Source organism: Lathyrus oleraceus, chromosome 6 (assembly GCF_024323335.1).
Source record: "Lathyrus oleraceus cultivar Zhongwan6 chromosome 6, CAAS_Psat_ZW6_1.0, whole genome shotgun sequence".
Taxonomy (NCBI): domain Eukaryota; kingdom Viridiplantae; phylum Streptophyta; class Magnoliopsida; order Fabales; family Fabaceae; genus Lathyrus; species Lathyrus oleraceus.
In genome coordinates, this window is record NC_066584.1 from 120160421 (window position 1) to 120181861 (window position 21441).

The following is a 21441-nucleotide window of genomic DNA, read 5'->3' on the forward strand; positions in this document are numbered from 1 at the left end:
ATTTAGAATAATTAAAATGGTAGAGAAAATGTTGTATATATTTCTATTTTTTGTTTGTTTTCTGCTTTTCAAGTTTCTCAATTTATAGAGAATTTCAAGTCACTTGCTGAAGAGAAATTTTTTTGAAAATGATTTGTGCGCCCGTATAATGAACTATTATATTGTTTGGCATATAGATTTATAACCAACAAACACGGTTTAGATGGTAAAGAGGCTCTCTTTCAACTAAGGGTTGTGTGTTTGAGACACATGTCTATTCATTTTAGATTCAGTTTTATTACACTTAGTAAAACGAATTTAATTCAAATCGAACCCTTTTACCACTAGTTAATATATCTCAACTTCCATTAGATATTGTGATTGTTGAAAATATGTAGCAAGACTAGAACAAAAAAAATGTTGATGAAGATTGCACATAAAAATTTCAAAGTGTGTGAATTCACACTAACTTTTAGGTTCAATTCGCCGCCACCAATTATTATATATCGGATGCAATAACGATTAAGGTGAATTTTCTTCGGGATACTTTGAATGCCTTAATGTGAATTGCACGAATACGTTTATCTTTTGATAATCGATTATAGAAAAATGTTTTCTACATTTTACTCGTGCACATTAATAAAGTAAATGATGATTTAAAATAATTGTAATGTGAGAGAAATGGATTAGAATAAGTTGTATTTCATGTATATATTTCTATTTTCGTGTAATTTCTACTTCTCAAGTGTTTCTATTTACATAGAAGTTTATGCCACTTGATGAAGAGAAATGTCTTTTGAAAATGAATTCCACACCAATTAAGGAGTGAATATATTGTTTCAACGTTCACATTGTTTCACATTGAATGTGACTATTCAATTGATAATGATGCGCATCCGTCATCTAAAGGACATGAGTTTGAGTCATATATTACCTCATTTTAAATTTAATTTTTAGGAAAAATTACACTAACCAACCTTCTCTAAGGTCTATTAAAACGACACCGACAACCCCTCTAGTTTTAAAATATGCATATACTCCTCTGGTATTTCATATATCAATAGATTTTTTTAATGACAACCAAAAACCGTAGATAAATGTCATCTATGCCTACAGTTTTGACTGTCACAAAAAAAATAGAGGGGATGTCAAAAAAGGTTAGAGCATATTTTAAAACTAGAGGGGTGTGTGTGTCATTTTAATAAACCTCAAGGGAGGTGAGTGTAATTTTCTCTAATTTTTATTCAAAATATTGCACATTATAAATTTGAACCGAGGTCCTAGGTGATAAATGAACAACCCCTTATCAATTGGCCATTTCACCCCAACTTGTTATTTTTGCTTGTAACTTTTATACATTATTAAACGAAATACAAACTTTTAAATAATATTTTGAAAATCTCTTATAAATACTAAAGAACGCGTACTCGCATTTATACCTACTTTTTTAGCAGGTAATTATCTTCTCTCATGCCCGTACTCATTGAATATATGTCAAATTATCATCTCTAGTATTAACCAATATGGTTGAAAGTAGATCTATTTTGATTTCTCCTTTTAATATTCTCGATAGTTGCTACAAGAGTGCTTGAATTCTTGATTCTGGTGTCATTCATTGCATGACATTTGATTCTCAACATTTTTTGAAGAATATTTCTCCTTCCAAAATTCTATATATTATTATTGCATATGGTTCTTGTAGTCATGTTAATGGTTATAAAAAAATTGATCTTCAATCTTTTAAATTGACCGATGTGTTTCATATTCCCGAATATACTTACAATGATTATTTTTATTATGGAATTATATTTTTTTTATTCTCATATTGCAACAAGATTGAAATTTGCTTAGGAACATGGAGGACTATACTACCTCTTTGATGCACGGACTAATCAAAATATGTTATCATATACACTTCAATCTCATTTAAAATCGTCTTTTGTCTCCCAATTATGACTTCAACATATGCATCTTGATTATCCTCCTTTTTTTATTAATAAAATGTATATTTCCATCCCTATTTTCAAAATAATAAGTTGAATATTTGTTAGTTTTTTAAACATAACCAAATTACTTTTTCTTCCAACCTTATTAAAAATTCTGAACTATGATGTTTGGAAGCCAACCCATGTTTTTAACATTTTTGGTGTAAGATGGTTTGTTTCTTGTATTGATGATTGTTCTCGAGTAATTTAAATTTTCTTGATAAATAATAAATCAGAAGAACCATGATTGTTTATTCAATTTTATAATATGATACAACGAAAATTTTGGAAAAGTATGATACAACGAAATTTCCTTCTCTTCAGCAGATAACTTGCTTTCATATTCCATTTCAATATATGAAAGTGCTTTGTTGTTTTGAAACTTTGCTTGTTCGATGTTTTGAATTTTATCCTCCAACGCCTCTTCCAGTTCTTGCACCTCAGCCATCAGATTTTTCTTTGATTCCTCCAACTGTTTTATTTGTTGCATAAAGATCCTATTTCCTTCTTCACTTAGCTGGAAAGATTTTTCCAGAGTACTGAGTTTTGCTGGTAATGATGAAAGGTTTTCTATATCAAGTTTTTGTTGTTCTATGGTTTCTTCCAGCTCCTGGAGAACAGAAACAAGCTCCACATTTGCTTCTTGGCTCCTCTTTAGTTGCAAAGACAAGTTGGCATTGTAGTCTTTCTGAAACTTTAATTCATCTTTTAGAGCATTTTCAATTTCTGGAATGCATTCAATTTGAGATGTCGAATCTTCCAAAGTTTTTTGTATCACTATTGGATCTCCTAATGACAATGTTAACTGCTCAACTTCTTTTTTCAAACTATCACGTTCTACATATGCTGTTGAAAGGTCCGTTTCCAGGCCTGTCATCTTTTTAGATTGATATGAGAATTCTGTTTTCAACATCTCCAAGTCCCCTAACAGCTTTCTGGCGTTCATTTCCCACATCTTTGCTTCTGCCCGTAGCTCTTCATTAGTGTCTTCTGCAACTTCAGAACTGTTGTTAGAACCATGGGTCGTCTTAAAAGATGATGCACCAATGTCTTGCATATTTTGGGAACTAAATGATGAACGATTCGGCTGAGAAGTATTATTAACAGGGTATTCATAATGGGATACACTTTTCTGGGAACTGGTTGAGTCTTTTCTTCTCGTTGGACTCCGCCCGTCACTAATGCATGGGGAGAAATTTCCCCTTCCTGTGGAATCCTCAGCTAAATTATAGTTGTAATTTGATACAGAATCAGAAAGACTCGTTGCCTGCAGCCAAGGTACACAGTGCAGTCTCATTGTTAACATCAACTAGTAACAAAAGAGAAAATTAAAATGCAATTGCAAACAATGGACATAATATTTGTTTAATGAACATTTTATGATATATCAAATGTCTTGTGAAAAATGAAACTAAAAAAACCAGTTCAATTCTAGTCACTTTAAATTAGATCAAATCCACTCGGATAGAACCACTCAACGATCAAGTAAAAGCAATGATTGAAGTTTCAGTTAGTTATAGGCACAACGAATTATTATTTACCAACATGTATGCATGGACAGAAATTTAGAGCAATATGTGCAAATAGAATACGGATGATAGGGAAAATGTTCCAATTTTACCATAGTGTCAACTTCTCCTGGGGATAAGCTGGAGCCCACGTCATCAACAGAGGAAGATGTAACACTCTGTAGATATGAAGAATCAGATCTATTTGACTTGACAGCCACTTCATGGTTATTTTCATTCATAGCCTTCAAATGAGAATTTTCTTTGCTTGATTCTTGATCCCTGAAGATTTGTAAGAGATCAATATTTAATATAGTAGTTCTAGTAGACATTATCAATTCAATATTATTAAAAGACTACCCTTCAATACAAACCTGGGTTTTCTTGGTGTAAGGCACTGCATTGTTACCTGCAAAATGCATAACCACAGAACTTCAAACTCTAAGTTCAATGGCATTTTGTTGCACCATAATTCCTACCTAAATACATGTGTTTATCTATCTATCTGAGAGAACCTTATTAAGTGAAATGGAAATGTCACACTAACATAATTCAATTAAGTAAGTAAATATGGGAAGAATATCACTCTATGTTTTTAAGCATAGAAAATTTTAATTTTCATTTCAATTTTATCCAGCAATATATTCCAGATTTCCAGTGTTAAATTTTTCCTCAAATTAACAGAAAACAACTTGGGATCAAATTCAAAATGACACACATAGAGTCACAAGAGAAATGCCTTTTTACTTTGTGCAGTCAAGTAAGAGTAAGATGTAGTCTGACTCACATTCAAAACTGTGGCATGGTTGCACTTATTTAGAGGGATTGAAAGTGGAACAGCAGTATCTGAGCTCACATAGCTGGTCATACTAATTCTGGCCTCTCCCAGAATTCCAGATTTTAATGATCCCTGTTAAATGGTGCTTCAAAAAACTTATTAATAATCCAAACAAAATAATTTCAAAGTTCAAACTGATAAAACCAACAGCAAAAGGTGCGCAATACATGATAGTACAAGGAGCAGAAATAGTAATAGCAGTACCATTGCAACAATAAGCTTGAAGAGACAATCATCAGTTTTCTTGGACGACTTATCTCTAGAAACCCATATAGATTCCGTTAAAGTATCAGACCACTGACAACTTCCATTAAACTCTGCCACTTTGCTTGTCTTTGCAAGTGTTTTACCATTTTCCACGGATACAAGAGAAACAAACAACCTGTCCCACCCCTTTGGTACCTGCTAATATTAGAATTCAATCAGCATTTGCTATTTGCACAACCAACACTTTCTTATTTGAGTTTATCTGGTAACATAATAAGCACTTGTGACACTATTTGGAAAACCTTATGGAAAGAGTTTATGATATGTCTCTAAGCTATTTTCACCTTATTTTTATATCTCCACGATAGCTTATGAAAACAACGTGTATAACTTGTATGAAAATAGTTTGAATTTATCTTTTATTATAAAAATAGCTTATATAAAAGCACTTATATAAGAAGTGATTATGTTATAAGTACTTAATCAATTAAGTTGTTTATATACACATGGAGATAATCTTGGAATCTATATCTATAATGTGCAATACCTTACATTCTTTAACAATACTAGTATTTCACTTAAGTCATTTTATGATTTAGTTCTTTTCTATATTATTTAGTCCTTCCAATCTCTATAGCACAAAAGGATATGTTTGTGTCAATGTCTGTCAGGGCCGATGTCTGAAATCAACAAAATTATATTTGATTTATTCATTTTTTTTTAAATTATTACCGACGTCGACGTTTCTATTTCCGGTTTCCTTGCTTCATAGCTTACGACAGAAATAGCATGAAGCATTGTTCTGCATTCCATCAAAACAAAAACCTCAATGCTAATGCAGCTAGCTATTCATAGCAAAACACTATGATTTTAACCTTCATTTTCATAAAAATTCAATTCAAAACACGTTACAACTCAATGTAAACCGTAATTCTCTATAATTTCTAAATTATCATTGCGTTTCATATATCATAACTCATAACAGTCTCTGTTATTTCCAAATTAGCATCTAAGATATTCGATTACATAAAAACAAAATGTTCATCACGATAAACAATGCAAAATCAAAATCGGAAAAAAAGTGAAAGAAAAAGCAACCTGAAGCGCCTTTAGATTCGAAATTCTGAACTCAATTCTGTCACCTAATTTGCCATTCCTATGCTTATGAAGCTTAAACATTCTCTTTCTTTCCAGAAACTTGCTCTTCACAATCACGTTCTTCGTGCTGGTTCTTTCCCAATGACGTTGTCGATTTTAATCATCTTCTCCGTAACCACCATCACCAACTGTTTGAAGAAAGAGAGCGTTAGCTAAGTGGTCATTGTAACGAAAGGTGTTATTTTATTGTTACTTCAAACCATAGCGGGAGCCAAAAATAACAACCCCAATTAAATGAAGCACACAATTCTAATTCTATATTCTTTTTTATTTATTTTTATATTTAATTTACAAAATTTAATTTTTCGTGCGCGAATAATATACATACGTAACCATAACAACAATGGAGTGTTTATCTTTAACTCATTTTTATTTATTTTTAAATGGGAAATTCTTATACGCTGACGTGTCAATTGGTGGTTGGTTAAGAATGTGAAAGTTGTTACTTTCAGGATGGGAGCGGTTGTAGGTTATTACTGACTGCAACCACCAACGCAAAAGCAATAGAGAACAAAATGAACAGCCTGTTTTGTTTGTGAATAATTGCGGTGGTGAAATTGTTTTATAAGTTTTAAGTTAGAACAAAAATGTGTGTATACAAAAATGGGATATTCTAGTTTATAATGATGGATTGTGTATTAGTGTTTATAGTTTACCTTTTATATTTTTTTTATTGGGACTTTGTATTGTAAATCCATTATTCTTTCCTGATGTAGTATTCCATTGAACTGGTCCTTATAAGTATAGGGTCCGTACTATCTGTAACAAATTCATTTGGATCCAATAACAAATTCTTCTTTCAATCCGATATCTGTAATATGGTATCAAAAGAATTCAATGCTAATTACACTAACGTTTGCACACAAATCCTTATAATGGATCCTATTCCCTTCATTTCCGAGGTATATTCTCTTGTAGTTCAACAGAACTTTGTCCCCCGCTGATAAACCTTTAGATTCTACTGCCTTTTCTATCAACACAAACAATCTCATGTATTCCTCCAAAGGTTGAGGTAGAGGCTCAAGAACCCTTATGCTTTCCACTCAGTACAATAAAACTAATCATATTATGGATCATTGTTACTTCAAACATGGATTTTCCCAAGTTATAAACCCAAATCCAATCCGGATAAAACAAACCCCTTCACCAATTCAAGAAATTTGAACCTCGCTACCAACAACTATACTGAAAGTCATTCCTCTAATGATACCAACTTCTCCCTCTCTAGAGAAGAATACCAATACTTGGTAAACCTTTTGAAACCTTCCAGATCATAATCCTCAAATCACAACAAGCAGATTGATGCAGACTCCAACAATCATGTTGTTTCGAGCATCAACAAACTAGGTAATATCCTTACTTTACTTTACTAGTTCTCTAGATGCCATCTTTTCACAAATGCAGATACCAGCTTGAGGCAGAGAAAATTTTACCTCGTACTCCTACAATTGTATCCAAGAGAGGTACAAGTTCTTGTTTATGATGCATGACCATCTGATCCTAATTGGGCTCGTGTATCTACATTGATTCATCGTTATTTGAGACAGGTTAATGCCGAAGAGGAAGATTCACGGTTTGCTTATTTATTTGAAGTTTTGCATATTTCTTGTTCACATTGATTTATGTATTAAGTTTTAGAACTGAATATAATATACATAATATAATATTCATGTTTTGATTACATATTCATGATAATATATGCGTAAGTAATTATCAATATTGTAGACGTCCTGCAAATCTTAACATCCAAGACGTTGCTACTTGACAACGAAACTTCTTCCAATCTAATGTGATCGGTGGCAACGGAAACCCCCCTTTCATGTTAACCTGATAACAATAATTAAAACATATATTTAATAAATTGAAATAATTAAAACAGTAAGTCATATAAAATAAAATACGTACCTGAACCCAATGATTTTGGTTTACAAAACCAGTGCAATAAATGGAGACATTTGGTGAATGTAAACTTGTCATAGGAAAGAAAGTCAGGCACAGATTTCCTAAATAGACAAGTACAACATTATAGTTATTCGCTATCAAGTAACCCATATCTGGTAGAGTCAACCATTTTTCTGGTGGCTGTGAACCAAAGGATTATATCATCAAATATTCTCTCACTTTTGACAATGGATTACAAAATAACTTGTGATACAAAGTTGACATGTCCTTGTCTATTATTTCTAACCCCAAGTCTCGGCGAACCATTGACCAACCATCCTCACCATATCCATGCAATGATGCAATGACTCTAAATCCACAATACCATCTGATTCAACATTAACTACATCTTCAAGGTATGACCTAATATGATTAGGAAATTGAAGAGTGAAATGTTTCTTTGATTGTGGTTGCTTCTTTGATAATTTTAACTTCTTCGAAGTCTGTGATGGTTGAGATTGCCTTTGTGAAGATTGAGATGCCTTATCAATATACTCGTGATACGAAGGGTCCCTATAAACATCATATTATGTTGGTTTTTTCCCTTTCTTCTTCACTCCTCCTTTGGTTTTTAATTTCTCGGGTGGTGGACACAATGGAGTCATTGTGGGGTATGCAAGTTCACAAACCCTACTCTTTAATACCCTTTTCCCAATAACATTTAATGACCTAAACCGTTTCCATAATTCATCTATTGCATAAGTCATATCCATCTCTGATCCATCATCTGCACCTACCTTTAACTCAACTTCCATAGTTAGTTTCCTCTAATGAACATGAACAACATCTATGGGTATCAATATACCATATAATGTGTATCTTCCTAACTCACAAGCACAAGGTAACCCATAAGATGTTCTAAGAGTACAACCACATATTTGCCTGTTAGTTCCAACATAATCAACTCTCAATAACTCTTCAGCAATACGTCTCAAAGCAGCTCGAGACACTAAAGCACGCAAATTACCATAAAATGGACTTATGTGCGCGTGCTCAACTTCGTAAAAACTTTTTTGAAAAGAAGCTCTAATGTTGCCCAGTTGTAACCTCAAGTTGTTATTCATAGCTTCCCAACATTTGACCATGACACTTATACTATCTCCTAACATCTGCTTTAACTTCCAATGAGCAGATTCAACCCTAAAAATAACATATTGAAAATATTAAAAATATCACATATAAAAAAATACATAGAAAAAATTATAACACGTACCGATTAGTCGTCGTGTTACCCAAATGTAGCACTCGATTAATCCATGCTCCAACAAATCTCTGTCTATATGGAGTCAACCATGTGTCTTTCACATAATTAATAAATCCATTATAATCAACACATGCCTGCTCAAGTTGATGCAACCGTTGACCATACTCATCCTCATCACTAGCCCAAACAACTTTCATCCATAATGTGTCTATTGTCTTTTGCAGGTCATTCACCACATATTGTTTGCATTATGCACCAACATTTTTGTTAATGTGAAATCTACATAGCAAATTAATTGACCTGGGAAACACAATTTCAATTGCTTTCATCAAAGCAAGATCTCTATCTGTCAAAATCACTTGTGGACACAAATCTTTCTTCACAAACAATTCTTTAAGTTTCTCCAATACCCAACATAAATTATCTGTCTACTCAGACTCCATATACGCAAATGCGACAACAAAAATCAACTCGGTTGATGTCATGCCAAAAAATTTAAACAAAGGTTGTCTATATTTGTTTGTCTTGTAGGTGTTATCCATAACTAACACAATAGGAAAAATATTCAACAACTTAACTGAATCAAGATGGGCCCAAAATATATATCTCACAACTTCTGAGTCTTCCTTTTTTCTACTCCAATACACATAGCATGCATCCTCAATAAGCTTAAGCAAATATTATATCTCACTTATAGGACCTCTTATCTCTTTTTCTATCATACTCTTATGCTTGTATATTTGCGTAATCTGAGTGACATTCTCTGGATCTCGGTCTTGCAAGGAAAGCAATATGTGTCTAGGTGGTACATGTCTCTTTGTCAAATCAGCGACATGTTGCTTCTCATTTGTGGTCAACCTACCAACAAAGGAATGACCTTCTAATCTATCAGGTAAACCATGATTATGGACCCCATATTTTACATCAATCTTCCAACCAGACCCATCTTTCGCCGGAGTCGGCCTAATTTTAAATGGGCATCCACATTTCTTGGACGCACTTTGGGTTCCACTATCAGTATCCTTGTGTTTCCCACCTTTATTGAAATTCTGGTATCAGATATGAGATGTCTAAGATAATGTCACGACACTAATATTTGAACGACAGATGAAATATAAACAGAATAAAATTATTAAACAATTGAAAAACAACACAGGATATTGTTAACCCAGTTCGGTGCAAACACACCTACGTCTGGGGGCTACCAAGCCGGGAAGGAAATCCACTAAACAGAATTAGTTCAAAGACTCTCAGTAAACAACTTCAAGTTACAGTCTTTTCACCTAATCTCTACCCGTGTGACTTCTATCTAAGAACTCTTAGATATGAGACCCTACTCACTCCCCCTCAATCACAGCAGTGATACTAGAACAAATACCACAAAGAAAGAAGACACACTTCAAGGACACATACTTGATCTTGCTTAAAAGCTTCAATCAAGTAAACAAATACACTTGTACTTCAAAGCTTAGAGTGGACAAATTACAACTCAAAACCCAGTCCAATTCACACATCAACAAGATGAATGAATGGATCACAATTCACGAACGTACATTAGGCTAAAACCCTAATACTCACTCACTTCAATGTTCGTATCTTTTCTGTCCATCACACAGGGTTTACAGGTCTTTAAATAGAAGCCTTCTGAATGGGCCTGGGCAACATGAAACCCTAATCCTATTTAACGCGTATTCCCTAGGAATTAGTAACAAATCATTCCTCTATGGGAAACAGAATAGTTTGGCTTTTAAGTAGAATTACTCCTTGAATAACGCATGCAATATCCACATAAGCACACAAAGACTTGCATGAAAAGCGCAACAACAAAACACATAACATTCAGACTGAATGTTTTGTATGCACATGTCTTAACATCGGGTCTGACATCTTGAATAAATCCTGCACAACCATATTAAACAACCTGCAGAAAGCTAATATCACATGTCAAGACTACAAGCGTGACATCTTGTGATAACACTAAGTTTTACCAAAATTGATGCCAATACATAGAACCAACAAACTTCCCCTTTGGCAAATTTTGGCTAAAACAAACAACAGGTCACACGTTCACACGAGATCAAAATCAATCAAAGTATCAGTTCAGCAGCAGAAGTAAACATACACACGTTACTAGCAAAAATAACAACTAGTAAACATACAAGCGCTTGTACTCTCCCTCAAGTCCATGCAACATTCTAGAACACAACAACTCCCTCAACAACCACACTACTTCACACAAGCAGACCACAGAGAATTCTCCCCCTGTGCCAAACAAACAAACACCAGAATTCTCCCCCTGTAACACCATAATTCTCCCCATGTAACAGACAAACAGCGCACTAACAATAGCTAAGCAAAGATACTCAGCTACATCTACAGCTACTTCTCCCCCTTTTTAGCCAAAAGAGACCAAAGAGACAAAATAAATGTCCATCTAGTCATAAACCGAAATACCAGAAGTTAAAAGTTATAACACCATGTTCATACACAGCTGAAAGAATGCTGAGAAACAAACCACAAAAAACAAAGAAATCCACCAAATCAACAAACGAACGAGAAAAACATCAAATCAAGGGAGACCAGAGTCAACAGAGCTACTCAGTAGAGCTTGAGCTTGCAGCCTCTTCAGCATCACCAGAACCAGAATTTCCACTGGCATCATCATTGTTTGCAGACCTCTCACTAGAGGTGTGGGCTTCAGCTTCTTCTTCATGACTGACATTAGCATGTTCAATATTTTCACCCTTAGCCTGCTCCAAGCTTGCAATCAAGGCTTCCAAAGATTGTTTTCTAGTTATGGCTACCCTTATCCCTTCACCTAGCTCTTTGCATGTCTCCTTAAGCTCAACAATTGTTCCAACTTTTTAGGCTGGCCTCTTCATGGCAGATGTTAGGACAATATCCTCGACATGACTTCCTTCAAACAGTTTGTAGTGCACAGACAGAGCAGGTTTTCTTAGGTAATGTTGGTGTAAGCCCTAGAGGCCAATAATTTTGGTACTTGTATCGAATTATTTAAGGCTTTTTCTTTATTATGGTTGATTAATAAAGTCCCTGGAATAGATAGTCCGTTTAATGTATTAAGTGTGACTTAATCATGAGAGCACATTAAACATAAGGACACTATTCTTAAAGTATCCATAGTCGAGCTTTATTGTGAAGTGGGATAACATTAAAGCATTGAGACTATTATGTTTGTAGATTGATGATCACATCTCATGGATCATGGATAAAGAGTTATCAAGTCTTAAACATAGGTATGAATATTAAGAGTAATATTTATACCGGATTGACCCGCTATGAGAATACTATATAGAAAGTTATGCAAAGTGTCATAAGTTATTCTCATGGTGATAATGGTGTATACCACTCTTCGACCTGAAACCACTATGGATCCTAGATGTAGAGTCGAGTGCTTTATTGCTGATCCAACGTTGTCCGTAACTGGATAACCATAAAGACAGTTGATGGGTACTCCACAAAGCATGCTGAGGGACATGAGTGTCCTAGATGGAATTTGCCCATCCTGCGTAACAGGATAAATGTCTATGGGTCCAATATTGAACTGGACAAGGATGACACGGTCTATACCTTGTGTTCAATATAGACATAAGGGCAAAGGGGTAATTATACACATAATTATTATCACAGGAGGTTTTGTCAGATCACATGACATTTTCGTGTCTTGGGTAGCAGTGATGTGTTGTTAGATACCGCTCACTGTTTATTATGTTAAATGCGTGATTTAATATAATTGCCAACTACGCAAAAACCTACAGGGTCACACACAAAGGACGGATTGATGAGAGATAGAGTAATTAAGGAATACCGTAATGTATGGTGCCCTTAAGTAGAATACGAAATATGGTAAGGTACCAAATACTTAAGTGATTTTGGCATATTATGAGATATGGGTAAAATGCACTTAAGTGGGCTTTTTGGCTTGAAGCCCACACAAGTGGTTCTATAAATAGAACTCTTGTGCAGAAGCATTGTATGGGAATACAACACAACTGAAGAGTTGGAATTTCGTATCTCTCTTTCTCTCACTCAAAGCCTTCATTCGTACCAGTTAGCACTGAGATTGAAGGAACCTGTTCGTGTGGACTGAGTAGAGACGTTGTCATCGTTCAACGTTTGTGATCGCTCCGTGGATTTGTATCCAAAGTTTTGATCGTTACAAGAGATCTGCACCAAAGGTTTGAATCGCCACAAGAGGTAACGATTCTATCACTGATCATGCCCATTCGTAAGGATCACTAAATGGAGAAATTTTTAAATTCCGCTGCGCCTTGGATGGCAATTCTCCTGAAGTGGTATCAGAGCCACTTACGAAACCATGAATCTGATAACTATTTTTGTTCTGTAATAATATGATTAAAGACAGAATGAATCAAAGATTAAATTGAGATCGATCAAGTTATATATATATGATATATATAATCCTGATGCAAAATACATTATATATGATATAGTGTTCTCGTTTCGTTCATTCAAACACTCAATGATTGTTTTCCTTTGAGCGATCAATGGTCGTTTACTTCTTGATCCGACATTAGTATGGTGAAGCAATGACGTGTTGATCAATCATACTGAATTAACAATCGAGATGTGTTTGACGGTCTGAAATTGGTGCATCAGGGTTAGTGACGGCACAAGGGTTGTGTTGTCAGAGAGTTATGCGATTAGGGTTATGACTACACAAGAGTTGTGCTTTCTAAAACACTTTTTGGAATATTGTTAACCGGTTAACGCATATGGTTAACCGGTTAACGCAATACGAAATAAATTTTTTGAGTTTTTCAAACAGTGTTAACCGGTTAACGCTTTTGGTTAACCGGTTAACGCAAGACGGAAAACAGTTTTCCAAGAGATTTTCAAACAGTGTTAACCGGTTAACGCATTTGGTTAACCGGTTAACGCAAGGCAGAAAACAATTTTTTGAACAGATTTCAAACAGTGTTAACCGGTTAACATATATGGTTAACCGGTTAACGCAAGGCAAAATTCACTAACTCAGTGCTTTAAAGTATCAAGTGCTTTAAAGTATCAAGTGCTTTAAAGTATCAAGTGTTGATGCGAAAAGCGAAAAGCTGACCGGGCAGCGGACCCCCGGCTAACTCTGCGTAGTGTGATCGGTCGTCGAAATTTAATTTGATTTTAATTAATTAAAGGAATTAATAATAATAATAATAATAATAATAATAATAATAATAATAAAGTGTTTATTATTGTCTTGTGGTGATCGGTTATGACCTTAGTTTTTCTTTATTTTGCTTTGGATTTTAAAATATGACCTGCGTGTCGTGCCTCTCTCTTAATCTCCCAAATGTAACTTCTTTTCTCATCTCACTCCCTCGTATATAAAACGAGTTTCTTTATGTAATGTAATGTTATGAAGAAAGCAAAGGAGTCAGTGCCAAAAGAGGACAACCTTGAAGATCTTGCTTGGAGAAGCTTAGATCGTTGTTAGGTTAGCTTAGGTTCTCTCATTGGCTTGGGAGAACAATTGCGCTAGGGGCCATAATTGTTTCATTATGTATGTATGTATGTTGATGCATGTGAATGTATGTTGATTCATGTGAGAGACGGTTTATATGATAAACAATTCGGTGAGATCAGAAAAATTGCAATTCCCTCAAATTAAATATTAAGTTTATGCTTTCCAAGTTTTAACACTCATCAAGACTAATATCGGATAATGTAGGTTTCGCCTACGCGAGGTGCATGATCTATATATTAGTAAGGTGCGATGGGATAATTCTAATATCCAACTGTTAAAACAATGGGTCAAACTTAACTAAACAAATTATAAGAATATTATATATGTTTGCTTTCCAAGTTTTAGCACTCATCAAGACTAGTATCGAATAATGTAGGTTTCGCCTACGCGAGGTGCATGTTTTGTATTAGTTAAGGTGCGATGGGATAATTGTAATATCCAACTGCTAAAACGATGAGTCAAACTTAATTATAATTTTATTATATATGTTTAGAAGCAAGAGTTGGGAATGATCCATATGATGGATTGAAATAAGGAGTTATTCACCCAACTGAAATTTCGAGAGTTGTATGAGATACAATTGGAAGGAGTTCCTACCTAAATAACCTAGTTTTGTGTAATCCGTCTACGCGGACTTAGAACGAAGTGAAATATGGATCTCGACCCACTAGAAAATCTTCCAACTGGATTTTCCGAATCAAATGATGAGGGTCATTTGTTTTGAGTAAAATAGTGGGAGCATATTTAATTAAAGGCCTAATTAAATATGTCAATGATACTTATATTTTCATTAATCCTTGTGTAGATTACCATGACAACAAACACCTCTAACAACATCCTGCGATCAATCCTTGATAAGGAAAAAAATTCTGGGACAAATTTTCTGGATTGGCACCGAAACCTGAGGATTGTCCTCAAACATGATAAAAAGTTGTATGTCTTGGAGACACCTGTTCCTGAAGAGGAACCTCCTAGTTCTGCACCTAAGGCAGAAAGAGATGCTTATAAGAAGCATGTCGATGATGCCAATGAAACTGCTTGTCTCATGCTAGCTACCATGAACTCAGAATTGCAAAAGCAACATGAGAACATGGCAGCGTTCGATATGATTGAACACCTGAAAATGCTCTATCAAGAGCAAGCAAGGCATGAGAGGTTTGAAGTTTCAAAAGCCCTTTTTCAAGGCAAGTTAGCTGAGGGAGTCCCTGTAGGTCCCCATGTACTCAAGATGATTGGGTATGTGGAAAACCTAGAGAGATTGGTTTTTCCCCTCGAAAAGGAACTTGCGACTAATTTGATCTTGCAATCGTTGCGAGATAGTTTCAGTCAATTTGTCCTAAATTTCAATATGAATGATATGGACAAATCTCTTCCTGAACTGCTCGCCATGTTAAGAACTGCCGAGCAGAATCTGAAGTTAAAAGGGAAGTCCATTATGATGATCGGAAATGGAAAGAGACAAAATAAAAGGCCCACTAAGCAGGGTGATAAAGGGAAAGGCAAGGAAGTTGCCAAAACCAAACCCATTGTTGCTGCTTTAAAGCCTAGTGGAGGCATAGCAAAAGAAGGCACCTGCTTCCATTGCGGTAAGACCGGACACTGGAAGAGAAACTGCCCAAAGTACCTGGAAGATAAGAAGAATGGAGTAGAGACTTCAACTTCAGGTATTTTTGTTATTAAAATTAATTTATCTACTTCTACATCATGGGTATTAGATACTGGATGCGGTTCTCACATTTATACAAATGTGCAGGGGCTGAAAAGAAGTAGAGATTTGGCAAAAGGTGAAGTTGACCTACGAGTTGGCAATGGAGCAAAGGTTGTTGCCTTAGCCGTAGAAACTTATGTATTGACTTTACCTAGTGGTTTAATAATTCAGTTAGAGAACTGTTATTATGTACCTGCAATTAGCAGGAATATTATTTTCGTTTCTTGTTTGGACAAGTTTGGTTTTTCATTCATAATAAAGAACAATTGTTGTTCAATTTATTTGAATGATATATTCTAAGCTACTGCACAAATGAACAATGGATTATATGTCCTTGATCTGGAAATGCCTATTTATAACATTAATACTAAAAGGATGAAACCTAATGAGTTAAATCCAATTTACCTTTGGCATTGTCGATCAGGCCACATAAATGAGAAGCGCATTTCCAAACTCCATAAAGATGGACTCTTGGACTCTTTTGATTATGAATCATATGAGACATGCAGATCTTGTTTAATTGGATAGATGGCAAAGTCTCCATTCACAGGAAAAGGTGAAAGAGCTAATGATCTTTTAGCCCTCATACATACTAATGTATGTGGACCACTGAACATACCAGCCAGAGGAGGTTTTCAGTACTTCATCACATTTACTGATGATTTCAGTAGATATGATTATGTGTATTTAATGAAACACAAATCAGAGTCCTTTGAAAAGTTCAAGGAATTCAAGAATGAAGTACAAAACCAACTAGGTAAGAATATTAAAACTCTTCGATCAGATCGAGGTGGTGAGTATTTAAGCCTAGAGTTTGATGACCATCTGAAAGACTGTGGGATCCTATCCCAACTCACTCCTCCTGGAACACCCCAATGGAATGGTGTATCTGAGAATAGAAATCGAACCCTGTTAGACATGGTCCGATCCATGATGAGTCACAACCGATCTTCCAAACTCCTTTTGAGGACATGCACTATTGACATCAGCTTACACACTTAACCGTGTTCCATCCAAAAGGTTGAAAAGACACCATATGAGATATGGAGTGGTAAGAAACCACATATGTCTTACATGAAGATTTGGGGTTGCGAAGTTTATGTGAAATGAGAAATTTCAACTAAGCTTGAGCCCAAATCTGACAAATGCTTATTTGTGAGGTATCCTAAAGAAACAAGAGGGTATCACTTCTACAATCCTTCTGAGGGCAAAGTGTTTGTCGCTCGAACTGGAGTTTTCCTAGAAAGGAATTTTATTTCCAAAGGAATCAGTGGGAGGAAAGTAGATCTTGAAGAAATTCAAGAATCACAAAGCATCAATACACCTATGGAGGAATTAGAGCAGGAAATACAAGTAGTTGTGTAAGAGCAACCTGCTCAAGTAGAACAAGACCAGCGTAGGTCAAGCAGGATACGTCACCTACCTGAGAGATATGGATATCTCATAACAGATCAAGGTGATATATTACTCATGGATCAAGATGAGCCTGTGACCTACTCATGGAATCTTCATTTTGATGAAACAGTAAAACAATATGGATTCATCAAGAACGAAGATGAGCCTTGTGTCTACAAGAAGGTTAGTGGGAGCATGATCGTTTTCCTGGTATTATATGTAGATGACATATTACTCATTGGAATTAATATCCCTACCCTGCAACAAGTAAAGTCTTGGTTGGGGAAATGCTTTTCTATGAAGGACCTAAGTGAAGCATCCTATATATTAGGAATCAGAATCTATAGAGATAGATCACAAAATGCTTGGCCTAAGTCAGAGTACATAGACAAAGTGCTGAGACGCTTTAATATGAATGATTCCAATGGTTATGTGTTTTGCTTAAATGGTGGCGCTGTGAGCTTAAAAAGTTCAAAGCAAGATACAGTTGCTGATTCTACAACCGAGGCCGAGTATATTGTTGCCTCAAGTGCAGCAAAGGAAGCTGTTTGGATCAAAAAGTTCATTAGTGGACTTGGCATAGTCCCTAGCATTGTGGATCCCATTGGTCTCTATTGTGATAACAATGGTGCTATCGCACAAGCTAAGGAGCCTAGATCTTACCAACGATCCAAACACATACTCAGGCGTTATCACCTGATTCGAGAGATAATAGATAGAGGAGATGTGAAAATATGTAGAGTGCCAACACTTGACAATATTGCTGACCCACTAACAAAGCCTCTTGCGCAGCAGAAGCATGATGGCCATACTAGATCAATGGGCATTAGGGGTATGCCTGATTGGCTCTAGTGCTAGTGGGAGATTGTTGGTGTAAGCCCTAGAGGCCAATACTTTTGGTACTTGTATGAATTATTTAAGGCTTTTTCTTTATTATGGTTGATTAATAAAGTCCCTGGAATAGATAGTCCGTTTAATGTATTAAGTGTGACTTAATCATGAGAGCACATTAAACATAAGGACACTATTCTTAAAGTATCCATAGTCGAGCTTTATTGTGAAGTGGGATAACATTAAAGCATTGAGACTATTATGTTTGTAGATTGATGATCACATCTCATGGATCATGGATAAAGAGTTATCAAGTCTTAAACATAGGTATGAATATTAAGAGTAATATTTATACCGGATTGACCCGCTATGAGAATACTATATAGAAAGTTATGCAAAGTGTCATAAGTTATTCTCATGGTGATAATGGTGTATACCACTCTTCGACCTGAAACCACTATGGATCCTAGATGTAGAGTCGAGTGCTTTATTGCTGATCCAACATTGTCCGTAACTGGATAACCATAAAGACAGTTGATGGGTACTCCACAAAGCATGCTGAGGGACATGAGTGTCCTAGATGGAATTTGCCCATCATGCATAACAAGATAAATGTCTATGGGCCCAATATTGAACTGGACAAGGATGACACGGTCTATACCTTGTGTTCAATATAGACATAAGGGCAAAGGGGTAATTATACACATAATTATTATCACAGGAGGTTTTGTCAAATCACATGACATTTTCGTGTCTTGGGTAGAAGTGATGTGTTGCTAGATACCGCTCACTGTTTATTATGTTAAATGCGTGATTTAATATAATTGCCAACGTCGCGAAAACCTACAGGGTCACACACAAAGGACGAATTGATGAGAGATAGAGTAATTAAGGAATACCGTAATGTATGGTGCCCTTAAGTAGAATACGAAATATGGTAAGGTACCAAATACTTAAGTGATTTTGGCATATTATGAGATATGGGCAAAATGCACTTAAGTGGGCTTTTTGGCTTGAAGCCCACACAAGTGGTTCTATAAATAGAACTCTTGTGCAGAAGCATTGTATGGGAATACAACACAACTGAAGAGTTGGAATTTCGTATCTCTCTTTCTCTCACTCAAAGCCTTCATTCGTACCAGCTAGCACTGAGATTGAAGGAACCCGTTCGTGTGGACTGAGTAGAGACGTTGTCATCGTTCAACGTTCGTGATCGCTCCGTGGATTTGTATCCAAGGTTTTGATCGTTACAAGAGATCTGCACCAAAGGTTTGAATCGCCACAAGAGGTAACGATTCTATCACTGATCATGCCCATTCGTAAGGATCACTAAATGGAGAAATTTTTAAATTCCGCTGCACCTTGGATGGCAATTCTCCTTCAGGTAAGTCATTAGAGCATAAAATACCAGGATGTTGATTCAAGATAATACCACGGATCATAGAGGGAAAAGCAATTGGCAGCTTCACTACATTAGTAGTTGCATGCTTAATGATTTGTTCAAACATAAATCTACCATAGTCAAATTTTACTTTTGTTCCAACTGCAAAAATAAACCTTCCAAGGAAGATGCTTTTTAACAGGCCAAACTTTCACCTGCCTAGCTGTAATCTCTCTACAGACCTCATTGTCTGTAACTTCTAATTCACCTGCACCCTCAATTTTTCTGCCTAGAAAATTATTAATAATAGTAGGAGAGAATGTTATACACTTACCCCTCACAAACACTTAGCAGAACTCCTTGTTATTCTTATCAATAATATCCTCAGAAGTGTTAACAATAAATTCCTTAACTAAACCTTCATAGCATTGAGAGAACCCAGCCACAACCTTCAACATCCCAACAGCCTTTATCCGGTCCATGACCTCCTTGACATCAGCAATATCTTTTCCCAACTCCCTTTCCACAACCACCCTTCTCTGAATCACAAATTTCCACTTAGCATCTCCATCCTCAAGATGGAAAGAGATGTTATCCAAATGAATGGCAAAAACTTTAACAGGAGACTTCCTAATAGTGGTTTTCTTCACAGGAGAGATGTCAGAGACATCTTCCTCAACATCCTCTTCAGGCTCAGAATCATCTCTAACCTTCCTCTTCTTTACTTCAACCTTGCTTCATGGCTTGGAGGGACCAATACCAGCAATCTTCTTGGCTTTTCTAGCTGACATAAGTTCAGCCACAGATTTGCCTTTGCGAGTCTTCATGTGTTTAGCCACACTTGGCTTCATGTGATGAATCAAGATTTCCTCTTGATCATCAGAGCTACCATCTTCTAGATCAATCACAAAATTTGCATCATCATGCTTCTTAGAGTGGGAAGCATTAGCAGTGTGAGAAGCCACAAATTTCCCTTTTTCAGACATGGTCTGCCCTAGAGAGTGCAACCCTTCAGCAGCCAAGTCCTTGTCAGAACTGGAGGAATCGTTATCCTTATCACTATGTTGTTCAACCTCAAGAGAGGGGTACATTTGAGAAAGGGGAGTAGAAACTCCCTTCACGGGATGGCCTTCATTAGGAATTCTAGTGACTAGGTCTCTTATAACACGGTCAGTGTAGTGTGTATCTTCCTTAGAGATAGTGACAGGAGTTGAAGCAAAAGGAATACAAGAGGGGTTACCTTAATTGGAGCATGCAGAAGCGGAGGCATCAATGGAAATGGGTTGGTTCAAATCAATGCATGCGCCGGGAATAACAGAGAGAGGAGCAACATCCAGAATCTCATCATCAGGGATGCCCATGGGAGGAGCACTAACCTTTGGAGTAGACTTAGTATTTTTAGAAGCAGATGTATGTTGATGTTGTGACATTTTGGAGTTTTTCTAGAAAAGGTAATGTTGCCCTAACAGAGGAATGTGGAGAAAGAAATGGAAGATGGAAGAGTTGGAGTAGGTAATGATGTTATGGGGGTAGCGTGTGAGGATGGTATTTCCAAAACAAGGTGAAGATTTACCATAATGGGGGCACTTTATTTTAGGCACATAGACAATAATTTGATTACTTTTTCCACTCCATATTAATTGCTACAAGTCTTCATAAATGCAAATCCCCAATTTTCCTCTCAGGATTTCAAATTGATTTGCATCCAAAGCCTTTGTAAAAATATCAGCTAACTGCACCTCAGTAGCAACATGCTTTAAGACTACAGTTTTATCCTCCACAAGTTCTCTAATATAATGGTGA

General features: G+C 35.8%; 1 protein-coding gene across 2 annotated transcripts; it reads right to left on the reverse strand.

Annotated features, from left to right (window-relative positions):
- Positions 1–2167: 2167 nt before the first annotated feature.
- LOC127097615 (uncharacterized) lies at positions 2168–5909 on the reverse strand. Of its 2 annotated transcripts, none has more exons than XM_051036118.1 (6): positions 5616–5909; positions 4515–4712; positions 4260–4382; positions 3847–3881; positions 3586–3754; positions 2168–3231 (listed from the first exon to the last, which is right to left on the reverse strand). In XM_051036118.1, the coding sequence occupies exons 1-6, from the start codon at positions 5694–5696 to the stop codon at positions 2197–2199; spliced, it is 1641 nt and encodes a 546-aa protein (XP_050892075.1). In that variant the 5' UTR covers positions 5697–5909; the 3' UTR covers positions 2168–2196. The 2 variants fall into 2 exon arrangements, with proteins under 2 accessions (XP_050892075.1, XP_050892074.1); XM_051036117.1 differs by having other exon boundaries at positions 4515–4715; positions 5616–5906.
- Between the last annotated feature and the right edge of the window lie 15532 nt (positions 5910–21441).

What these genes read in the sequence shown, in the direction of transcription:
- LOC127097615 (XM_051036117.1), bottom strand. Translation starts at nt 5,696, where the DNA reads ATGTTTAAGCTTCATAAGCATAGGAATGGCAAATTAGGTGACAGAATT. An exon ending in CGAATCTAAAGGCGCTTCAG is followed by an intron (nt 4,716 to 5,615) that starts GTTGCTTTTTCT and finishes TTCTAATATTAG; the next exon opens with CAGGTACCAAAGGGGTGGGA. An exon ending in ACCATGCCACAGTTTTGAAT is followed by an intron (nt 3,882 to 4,259) that starts GTGAGTCAGACT and finishes TGCATTTTGCAG; the next exon opens with GTAACAATGCAGTGCCTTAC.